At 42.3% G+C, this 12,134-nt stretch overlaps 1 protein-coding gene across 1 annotated transcript in view; it reads left to right on the plus strand.

The window, feature by feature from the left end:
• Window positions 1-12,134, plus strand: part of pappaa (pregnancy-associated plasma protein A, pappalysin 1a) — a 174,081-nt gene that overhangs the window by 144,136 nt on the left and 17,811 nt on the right. Inside the window, 2 exon segments of the mRNA XM_080756808.1 lie at window positions 1,590-1,661; window positions 3,513-3,611. Coding sequence (XP_080612934.1) covers window positions 1,590-1,661; window positions 3,513-3,611 — 171 coding nt within the window.

The following is a 12,134-nucleotide window of genomic DNA, read 5'->3' on the forward strand; positions in this document are numbered from 1 at the left end:
GTGCGTGCGTGCGTGCGTGCGTGCGTGCGTGTGTGTGTGTGTGCGAGCGTGCGTCTTTCGTATGAATGTGGATTGAATTAAGGGTAAAGAGAATGACGTATGGGGAAAACCCCGTCGCCTCTCACACAATTCTGAAAGATAAGGTTGATTTGACAAGCATTATTATGTGTCACTGGATCAAAGCAAGAGCTACTTGTTGTTCATGTTTTTACTGTACATTAAGGTGGTGACACATGAAGCATTACAACATCATACAAGTTTTGTTTTATACATGCAACATTTAACAAGTGTATAACAAGTGTGAGCATTATAGGTGCTGGTAATAATGAATTCTAATTTCTAAGTTCAGCACATGTATAATTAACTACCATAACTTAGTCAGTTATAAATCAGTGGTTTTCAGTCCTTTTTCATGTCAAGGCCCACTATTCAATTAGCATTAGAGCCATGGACCACCATTCAATTAGATCTATCCTCTCAGACCCAAGACTAAAGAATATTGCGTTGGATAGATTTTGTACACAATTCCATGCTGTATTGATGTTGGTACCATTAGGAGAGATAACAGGCAAATTTTGATCAAAATTTAAAAAAAACTTCTACATTCTTTAATTGTGTCAGACAGTCAGACTTCTTGTAAATGTAGTAATGCAGATGTTTAACAATAATTTAACTCTTGAAAGCGTAAAAACGGGTCCATTCGGTTTCATGTTATGCTCCCAAGCATTAAATATCTATAAGGGTTATCAATTCTCCATCAGTTAGCTGGTGCCTGGAACCCCCTCAAGGACCACTGATGGAAAACCACTGTTATAAATAATGAACATTCATAACGAGTCACGTTGTGACGTGGTGTGAGACGACGATGGAGGGCTCGTCTGAGGACGACGTAGAGAGAGAGTGAGTTTGTAGATCTACTATTTTTGGTGAAGGGACTTGGTGTACTGTAGGCTGAAAAAGAACTCTCTGAGAGTGTACAAATCCGGGTCCATTTGGTTCCATTTGTACACTCTCTGAGTTACAGACCCGTAATGGTCCATTTTGTTCCAAACCATCGTTTAGCTGGGGGCCCCCTGGAACTCCCTCAAGGACCCCTGGGGGTCCCCGGACCCCACTTTGGGAACAGAGTATAGTGTGCACCATGGGGCTGAAGTGGTGTGTTTTGTGTCACCTTACAGACTATAGTGTGCACCATGGGGCTGAAGTGGTGTGTTTTGTGTCACCTTACAGAGTATAGTGTGCACCATGGGGCTGAAGTGGTGTGTTTTGTGTCACCTTACAGACTATAGTGTGCACCATGGGGCTGAAGTGGTGTGTTTTGTGTCACCTTACAGAGTATAGTGTGCACCATGGGGCTGAAGTGGTGTGTTTTGTGTCACCTTACAGAGTATAGTGTACACAGAAGTTGATCTATTGAAGATTCTGACCTTCAAAGTACATAATTTTTGTTTTGATTGTATTGCTGTATTGTTGTATTGTTCTTTCTGCTTTGGCAATGTAAACGTATGTTTTCTCATGCCAATAAAGCCCTTTGAATTGAATTGTGTGCACCATGGGGCTGAAGTGGTGTGTTTTGTGTCACCTTACAGAGTATAGTGTGCACCATGGGGCTGAAGTGGTATCCACACCCAGAAATGCTCCACTGCATCAAAGGATGTGAGGTAAGGACTCTCAACTTTGTGTGTGTGTGTGTGTGTGTGTGTGTGTGTGTGTGTGTGTGTGTGTGTGTGTGTGTGTGTGTGTGTGTGTGTGTGTGTGTGTGTGTGTGTGTGTGTGTGTGTGTGTGTGTGTGTGTGTGTGTGTGTGTGTGTGTGTGTGTGTGTGTGTGTGTGTGTGTGTGTGTGTGTGTGTGTGTGTGTGTGTGTGTGTGTGTGTGTGTGTGTGTGTGTGTGTGTGTGTGTGTGTGTGTGTGTGTGTGTGTGTGCGCGCGCGCGTGGTGCCACGGATGGCCAATATGAGATTTGTTTCGTCCAAACAAACATTCAGTATTTCTAGATTTATTTAGCTTTTATATTGTAGTGTAGATCTTGCTACCGATGTACAGTAATATAGCGGCTAGAGGTTAAACTGATTTTAATGCTGTATTAACAGATTAGTATGCTATATTAACATATTTGTGTGCATATATATTAACCCATTTTGTGCAGGAACACATTTTGGTGTTTGCATTACGTTATGCTTTAGCTATTGAAAAATAGCAGATCTACAAGCTCATAGAAGCTTGTAGGTCTGCTATTTTTTTTTTATCGAAGAGCGACTGACATAGAAGACATTTTTAGAATCTGATCTCAGGTCAGAATGAAAACTGTCAGGATGCAGAAGACATTTTTAGAATCTGATCTCAGGTCAGAATGGGTTAAAACATTTAGCTGGGGCCCCCCACCTGGAGCCCACTCAAAGATGCCCAGTTGGTCCCCCGAACCCCTGCCTTACAGGCCCCCATTTGAAACTGTAAAAAAATGGCAGTGTTCATTTAAATCTGAGAGACTTAAATCCTTCCTTGATCCTTACTGTAAATAATTTGTCTGGGGACCCCCTGGCAGAACAGTGGATAATCAAATGTGTTAGTATATTAAAAAATAACAACATTTAAACTATGTCACTCAATTAATCAAAAAAAGTAATTGGTAGAATCATCTTTAAAACAAATAATGGATAGTTGCAGCCCTGCGTTCCACTATGAAATTATTCCTCTGTAGCACGTTGGAAGGATGATTTCATCCACACAGTTTAGGCCAACTGGATAACGTTGGCCGGTTAGAAACCTCTTATCTCCATCATTTGAACTTTTTAGTCTTTTTAATATATTTTATTTTTTATCAGCGCCCTACTTGATAATACTACAGCCTCACACAAGGCTTTTGTGCCGCGTTTGGAGCTGGTCGATCTGCAATTTCTTCCAATTTGAATCGTGAAAAGTAACAGTTCTTGGACATATGAGGTTTCCACCCGACCGCCACGATAACCTAATTGTTAACCCAAGTGGAGAGGGGTGGGGACAACCTCGTAAATCACCTTATTGGGGCGCTTTGTGCACCCAGTGTACTTTATGATGTCCTTAGTTTGATTTACATGTCTGGCACACTCGTGGCGTAAAAAGTCACATTGAAGGATGGGGGGAATTACATAGTAGATTATTCAGCAAATTCCACCCTGGGCCCTTAAAATGCACCTAAGTATTGCAAATGGGGAAACTTAGGCAGAAACAATAGGTGTGTAAAGTTTAAAAAAAATTCCATGACAGTTCAAACTGAAACTATAAGGCAAACTGGGCTGAAAGGTTTGGCATGGGCCAAACTGTTTTTGTTTTGTTTTAATAAATGGAACCAAATGGACAGGTCTGCAACTTTGAGAGTGTACTGTACATTGTACATTTTATACACTCTTTTGAGTTATGGGGGTCCTTAAAAACAGAGTTTACAACCACATGGTTATTAGTTCTAAATTTGGGTTTTGATATATGTCCGGTTAATTAATTATGTTCATTGTTTTGTCTTAACTTCTCTGAGAAGCCATTCATGGGAGACAACTACTGTGACTCGGTGAACAACAGAGCCTTCTGCAACTACGACGGAGGAGACTGCTGCCAGTCCACCGTCAAGACCAAGAAGGTGAGTGTCGCAACAATAACACGCCTACCGAGTCTTGTTCTGTTCAGTCCAAGACATGCCATCTCCGGCTCCGCTTCACTTTCCCGTATCTGTGTGAGGTGCCTGGACGCCTTTTTAGTTGATGGGAAGCAGGTTGGAGTCTATTTATTCCAATGGGAGAGTGGACATGAACATTCTTTTTAGCCCCACGGTCACTGAACTAAATATTGGATCCGGTTGACACAAGCCACACAGTATTCCCAAGATTTTCATACTAAAAACATTTTTTTTAGTAGATCATTTTTAGTAGATCAGGAGTAAATGTTATTTAGTGTCGACCTTTCCCTGTCCCAGCAACACACTCTCGAGGAATCTAGCGCCAGGAATTGGGCCTCTTCAGACTTCCTTCACAGGTGTTACCAATGATACTAATGAAGGCTCTGTGTTGACCATTTTGGTCAAACAGAGCCAGGGTGCTGATTTTGTGCATGTTTCGCTCACTGGAAACACCTTGCTACACCAGTGGGGTGTGAAAGGGAGCCTCATGGGTCCTTGAGGGGGTTCCAAAGGGAACCAACTGCACCATGTCTTCTGCCTTAGAATGCATCGCCATCTTTTGGCTATAATAATTCTATCACTGAAATGCCCCCCACTTACTATGCCATACCGAAGGCAACATTAAGGACAATTGCCTTTTTCTGAACTCTCCTGAACTTGAACGCATCATTTTGGCATTGGAAGAATTTGTCCTCTGTGTAGAAATGGGGGTCACTTGCAGAAAATTGCTGTTTTCACTATTTTTTTTGGCCAAAAGACGTCCAGTGTTGCGTGCTGGTGTCACACTGTGAGCTTATTTTCAGTGTGACAGTAACATACAGTAGGACAGCTCCGCACACTCTGCGCAGCTCCAATGTTCGAAAACAGAATGGGGGAAAATTTGGTTCCAGGTTCCAGACAGTATAGTGTGTTTTCTAAACAATAGCTCGAACATCTAAATAGAAATACATTTGGATTTGCGTGAGGGTACGAGATGTTCTTTCACTATCCCTAGATGATAGGCACGCCTTGTGCTCAACAAAATGCCACAAAAGCTCTTGTCGTCTTCTGAATTCCAACCTTTCATCGATAGCGTTGTGCACGGCCATGGTTGGTATGTTGGTTTAATGTTTACAGTTCTAGTTTCCACTGTTCCCCACTTATCATTTAATGTACTGCTGAACCCTTTATTGATTTCACCCCAGCCGACCCCTCTTGGACCATCTCTTAACCCAAAGCTCTTTTGTCGTCGCCTGTCGGAAAAGAATCCTCGTATCTTCCATAATTATTTAAATGTTTTGTTTTGGTTGTAAATGAATGTGCTGCTTCGATGTGCTCTTCGTCAAGCAAGAGTATATCGCGCAGAAGCAGCTGAAATATAATCCAAACTACAAGCTCACAAACTTGTCTCAAGTTTAGATGGGATTATTTTATCTGAATACTTTTCAGCGTGGTTCAAGTCTGCAGGGTGTCATACTGAACAAAATTAAGTATTAAGAATATGTTTCCACTTCTGTCCACTTCGGTGGAAACCTCTTATGTCCAAAAATGTTACTGCAGGATACAACTACTGTAAAATAAAAGGCAAAAGTAGCAGATTTGCAAGCTTAAATCTTTCGAGTTTGTGGATCTTATACTTTTGATGCTTTTGAGTGACGCTGTAGTATGAACCAGTAGAGCGTTAGTTTAATAAAAATGTTTAAAATATGACTCATGAATAAATAATAACTATCCATTGGAACAGGTTATTTTTCCCCATTTCCTGAAAAGCAGCACTTTTGGACATACAAGGTTTCCACCTGAAAGGGCTTTTTCTCTTTTGCCTGGACTCTCCAAGCCTCAAATTACCGCTGGGAGCCATAAAGTGGATATTATCAGACTCCATCCATGGTGTATGGTGCCATATTCAGTGTTTCTAATGCACAGCTGTTGTCCTTACCAGTGTAAGCTCATAGCTATAGCCTATAGCCTAGCCCCCAAATGTAGTCTGTGTGGGCTCAAATTCGATCTTCCCATAAATCTTTGCTCCCGCCTAAGGTTTCCTCAAAGTGACATGATCTACTGCAGGGGTTGCCAAAGTTGGGGTCGGGACCCCACATGGGGACACTGACGGTGTGGTCGCTAAACTATTTTGCACACCTGAATTAGAGAGTAGAGGCTGAAAAGTTTGGGAACCCTGCATGATCTACTACTGTATCTCTGCTTGCACCTTAGAGTATATATGAATACAGACGGCACCGGATTTCTTGCTACTTTAGATAGTGTGACGCTAGTGTGATCAAGCAGGGCGTTAATTCACGAAAAAACTAAAGGTTAAAACATGGAGATAAGAGGTTTCCGCAGAGAGCGACGATATACCAGTATATTTCAGTTAATTGCCCAGCTCTCAAGAGTTAAATTATTGTTAAACATCGGGCATTACTTACTATCATGGATTGTCGACAAACTATTATTCAACAAGAACAAAATAGTCTTTAGTTTTGTGTCTGAGAGGCTAAATCTAATCAAAATGTGGTCCGTGGCTCAAATGCAGAATAAATAACGGGCCTTGATATGAAAGGGGTTGAAAACCACTGCTGTAAGTGTTTGGCCCTCTGTCTTTATGCTAATGAAGATCTCTCCATTGGGAAAAAGGTGGTTTTATTTGGCTCAGTCCAGGCTCATAGCTGCTGGCTGGAAGTGTATGGTAGCTTCTGTGCTATAGCATCTGCTTCTCTGGCCTGGGCCGCTTCACTGTCTCTGGCGAGCGTCGCCTCGTTGTGTGTGTGTGTGTGTGTGTGTGTGTGTGTGTGTGTGTGTGTGTGTGTGTGTGTGTGGCTGGCTGGCTGGCTGGCTGGCTGGCTGGCTGGCTGAATTTATATTGCAGTCTATGTGTCTGGCTGGCTGCGTGCGTCTGTGTGTCTGGCTTTGGGGTAGGGTCTTCATTTCCTATTTGGAAGACGGACAGATGTCCCTTTTCTTCTCCCCAAGCGTGCAATCAGAGATCTAGTGATTGTGTCCCATTCACCTTCACAGAAATCCTTCATCCACTTTTGAGTCCTCGGCCACAGGGGGGGGGGAAGACTTGCTCTCCTTACAGGATCTTGTTTTTTACGTTACATTTTTCCATTTTCTTTTTTGGTCATTCTACCCTCCGTGTTCTCAGTGCAACAGAACAATGTTTTTTCACTCTGTTGAGATCAAGGAAGGAAAAATATGTTTTTCATTTAAGCTAGAGATAAAAATCAAGTCCAAAGCCAGAGATACAAGCTTTTAACCCATAGAAACCGTCTGTGTAATATATATTTTTTTAGTTGGCTATTATATATAATGTACAAGCTGCTATTTTTTGAACATTTTCCAAAAATCTTGAAAGTGTGAGAACTACTGATTTTGAAGGCATTTGTATAATTGGCCTCAGGTGATTATGTGTTAAGGCAGGATTGTTGCATCATCAATATATATTGGTTTAACCCGCGTTGCATTCTCCAAGGGTGAGTGCTGAAAATCGGTTATTTTCAGCAAATGTAAATTACTAGAATTGTCGCGTGCCTGTGGCACGCTCCAGTCTATCCATCCATCCATACATCTTCAACCGCTTATCACGGGGGCAACAGCTCCACCAGAGTGCTCCAGACTTCCCTCTCCAGAGCAACATTAGTGTCTTCCTCCTTCCTGGGGGATCCTGAGACGTTCCAAGGCCAGTGAGTCGATGTATTTCCTCCAACTGCGCCTTGGTCTGCCCCGGGGTCTCCTCCCAGTGGGACGTGCGTCTAGGACCTCCCTAGGGAGACGCCCGAGAGGCATCCTAACCAGATGCCCGAACCACCTAAACTGGCTCCTTTCCAGGCGAAGGAGCAGCGGTTCTACGCTGAGTCTCTCTCGTGTGACTGAGCCACCCGTCGAAGAAAACTCATTTCGGCCGCTTGTATTTGCAACCTTATTCTTTCGGTCATGACCCACACTTGACCATAGGTGAGAGTAGGAACGAAGATTGCTCGGTAGACAGAGAGCTTTGCCTTCTGGCTCAACTCTCTTTTTGTCACAATAGTGCGGTACAGCGACTGCAATACCGCCCCTGCCTCTCCGATTCTCTCCAGTCTTCGCTCCAGTCTAGGAAATAAGTAAAATAAATGTCGGGATAAGAATGGTGGTTCCTTATTGGCTGTTGATGGTGACGTAACTAATTAATTAAAACTAGTCCTTACCTGTTCTGAATATATGAACAGCAAATATATATATAGTAAATATATATAGAATATTAGTGGTCCATGACATGAAAATGTTTGAGAACCACTGCTCTGAAACAACATTGGACAATGATGTTTGACAGTCAGCTATATTGTTGCTTATTGTAGATTTATTTTCGGATTTTCTGACTTTATCTGGCCTGTTAACATTTTCATAGACCTGGTTGCTTGTTTCCCTCTCAGTTAATGTGGCAACCCTGGTGATTGCCCAACACTGTTGTGGTTCCGTTCCTATGCTAATGTAGCTTAGCACACAACAGCTAGGAGAATGCAGTAAGCTGCTGCCGTTTAAAAGTGTAAAAGTATTTTGCGCAATTTATGTCCCCGAATGTATGGATATGACTTATGGCGCCATCGCTGCCTCTTTCTTTAGTAGAAGTGTTGACAGTTTAGCGTCCCTCTCACACACACACACACACACACACACACCGCCTCCTGGCCTGAGGGGGTTGGAGTGATGTAAAAACAATATTTGTACATTGAAATATGACAGTTGAGTCGGTAAAAAGTAGGCTAGGCGCATTCTGGGAGCGTGCAGATTTTGTTTTGCATGGAGAGATGTGTGCTAATAGTGTGGCTCGGTCGGAGATAGAAGACAACGGCTGTGCTGTGTATTAGGAGACACACACACACACACACACGCGGCGCCAAATTGTATAGGGCACATTTTGTTGTGTTGCAGCGGTAGCTAGAGGAAGCATGCCAGTGGGGTAACGGTGATAACGGTGGCCTGTGATGCAGGTGTCGCTAAGGGACGGAGGTGCGAGGTTAATTCACGAATAAATTCATTATTAATCATTAATGTGTCAAATGGGGAAAAGGGCTCCGTTAAGACCTCCATATAATTATGGTCCATGCCTGTGTGAAAAGTGGGAGTGATTCGTGCAGTGAATGATGAGATAACGCGCTGTCAGTGACATTCATTCAGACATTCATTCAGAGATTGTTAGAATTATTATTTAGATGACACTTTTGACTCACAAGGTTTACAACCTTACAACCTTAACACACTCTGACAGACGCTGCGGAGCGGACACACACACACACACACACACACACACACACACACACACACACACACCCTGTTGTGACAGGATGGTTTCACGTTTTTATTTTTATTACATTTTTTTTTTTAGAGGGGAAAGTGTATGAAAGCACGTCCTGGCGAATGGGGGCTTTTCTGCCGGCCCTGATGGGAGTCCTCATGTCACGTCCCAAAGCAAACATGTCCTATAATAGGGTTACAGTTTTAATTGAATGTTCTACGGTTTGATCATGCCAACAAGGAAGAACGTTCTGAACTCCTGCACATGGCAGAGAGAACATTGTGTTTGTTTTGGTTTGGGGCCGAATGCTGCCAGCACTCTGGCTGACTTTTGACCCTCTGTGGCTCTTTTCTTGTTTGTGTGTGTCGGTATATAACATGGTTATACAGGGTTCTTACTCTGTGCCACAGCCTTTGATGGTTTAAATAAGTGCTTCCCAAACGTTTTCAGCTTGAAACCCATACGATATACATTTGGTGTCACCCCAGGACCTAAAACAAGCAAAAAATATTTTTGAATGAATAGTGAAAATAGCAGATCTACAAGATCAGATATAGTTATAGGAATGCTTCACCAAATAAATAACTTTATTTCAGTTGTTTCTTAACCTGTGATGATGATAAATATTCCTTGAAGAATCCAAAAAAAAAACTTTATGAATTGAAGTAAATGGGGGACAAAGATTAACAACAGCAAACTGCTATGCAGAAATCTGTTTGTAATCCCAAAAACACTGCTAACAGTGTACCCCAAAACACTGCTAACAGTGTGTCCCACATTGCTTCTAAACGCTACACTAAAAACACCACTCCATGAAAAATACTGGTTTAATTCTCTTCCAGTTCAGCAGCCTACAGCAGCCTACTGTAGCCTACTATGCCAGTCAACTGTCTTCCTTCCGTGTGCATTGTGTCTTTGTGTGCAACGCGACGACAACAGTCGGTATCCAATGCCAGTACCACAAAGTGGTGCACTGCTTCCTTTTTGGTTCATCTTCCCTGGAGTTCATCTTCCCTGGAGAGTCAGTATGCAACTGGCATTGCATACTGACTGTTACACCGCCGCTGATATAAAAGCAGCTGGTAATAATATGAGTCTATGACTATGTCATAATTTCTTGTTTTAAAACACACTTCGAGCCATACACGTCCAAACACGGTTAGAATGACAGTTGTAAGATTTGTCTTAAATCATGATTATAATGTTATCAATTTAAGCCCCTTTAAAAATAAGTTAAAACCGTATTTGGCCTTGAGGCACTTTGTGAAAAATAAGTAAAATAAGTACTTGGCCTTCAATGAATAAAACTCCTCACTGTTATGCCATCCTCACGTTTGAATGTTTAACAGTCATTGTACTTACGCCATCCTCACGTTTGAATGTTTAACAGTCATACTGTACTTACAGTACGCCTCCTGTATATGGCCCTCGACGGCAAGGGGACTGGCAACCATCTTGGAATGGTCGAGAACCAAAAGTGACGAAAATAATGATAATCCGTGCTCCATAGAATCCCATACTGGCCGCGATCTTTAGCTGGGTTTATCTCAGATTTGGTGGTGCATGTTGTGATCTTGTATGCTAGTTCTGCACCCGATCTAGCTATGGACAGGTTGCACTCTTACTTCCGGATTTAAAATGGCCGACGAAGGCCCCGTGAAATGACGTAATTTTGTAGTTTTTGCCTTGCAAGGTCTACCGAGGTGCCCGAAAACATGCCGGCACGAAAAGTGTTTAATATCTTGTTTTGCCCCTCCCCCCGAGGTGGTGCGAGCTGCGTGATACTCTGTGCGAGTATCACGTGCGAGGACCTGCTAATTCATGCATGCGCATGAATCACGGTTAAACGCACATACAGTACAGCTATTCTAGTTGCACTGCACACAGCTAGTCTAGTGTAATAGTGTCTTGGTGTAATACATTTTTAACAAGTAGAATAATACAGCATCATCACACACATAGTCAAAGTTAGGGCTGCACATTTTTTGAGGGCCCTCCTATGCTCAGCTTTGAGGGTGTGTGTAAATACAAACATTGTCCTAACACAAACATTGAATGCCGTTGATAATGAATGGTCATTTTTGAGTGTTTGTGTAAGTACAAACATTACGTAAACACAAACATTGAAGACAAAGGTGAGGACGCAAATTGTGATTGCGAGATGGTGTATGATGATAAGAGTGCTCCACACTTCACAAGGGTGTGGTTTTTCTTTTTCACCCTACAGTATTAACTCACTATTCTCACGTGATTCTTTTAGAGCATAATGCACTGCAAAATATAAAAAATTACCATAATTTGTTAGATTTAGATAGCCGCGGCTAGGAGGTATTATGTGTGTGTAACTACAGTATATATAATATAGGCCCATATTGTCTCTGTCGTGTGGAAACCTCATATGTCCAAAAAAAACAAAAATTGTGGGATTAAACAAAACAATATAGGCCTATATAGCATGTCGACAAGCACAAAACGCGGATATGCTACTTTTGACGTTGTGACGCTGTTGTATGATCAATTAGGCCAAAAAAACATAAAACATAAAATATGGAGATAATAGGTTTCATAGCAAGCTTCGCACAGCCCAGGCGACACTTCTGGGAGCGTGTCTCTGAATCGGCGACGTTTTCCCTGAAGCCGTGACGATGAAGTGGATCACCTGAGCTCAATGAACTGGAGCCACAAACGGACTTGCAGGCATTTCTTGCCTTGGCATCATTTGAAGCGAAAGAATATTCCGGCTGATATTTTCCAGCAGTGGCTCTGCATGGTGGAACCGTTCGGATTTGCGGGAAAGATATGAGAAAATTGTTCTGAAATAACCAATCATAATGTGATTCATCAGCTGCCAGGAATGAAGGACACAAGAGGTTATCGGGGGTGAGGACATAAAAAAGGCAATATTCGAGTGGAGGAATGAGGCTGATATGTTAAGTTGCTGCCGGAGAGGACAGAATCTAGACTGAATGATATAAATCCGCTTTGCGTGTCACTTAGTGGGAGCCCATTCTCTAATAGCCACTGGCTTTGCCTGTCATTGAATTACATCATGCACTATTATCTAAATGCCTTGGCTACTACTAACACACTAAATAACATTGTTAATGAAATTAAGTCTGAACGTAGGTTTAACCAGTCCAGCCCTATACGTCATTGTACAACAAATAGTGAAAACAGTAGATCTACAATGCGTTGCTATTTTAGCAACAGTATGTTGGGGTCAATTATCTAAT

Source organism: Protomyctophum bolini (genome assembly GCF_963924005.1).
Source record: "Protomyctophum bolini genome assembly, chromosome: 22".
In the NCBI taxonomy this organism is placed as follows: Eukaryota; Metazoa; Chordata; class Actinopteri; order Myctophiformes; family Myctophidae; genus Protomyctophum; species Protomyctophum bolini.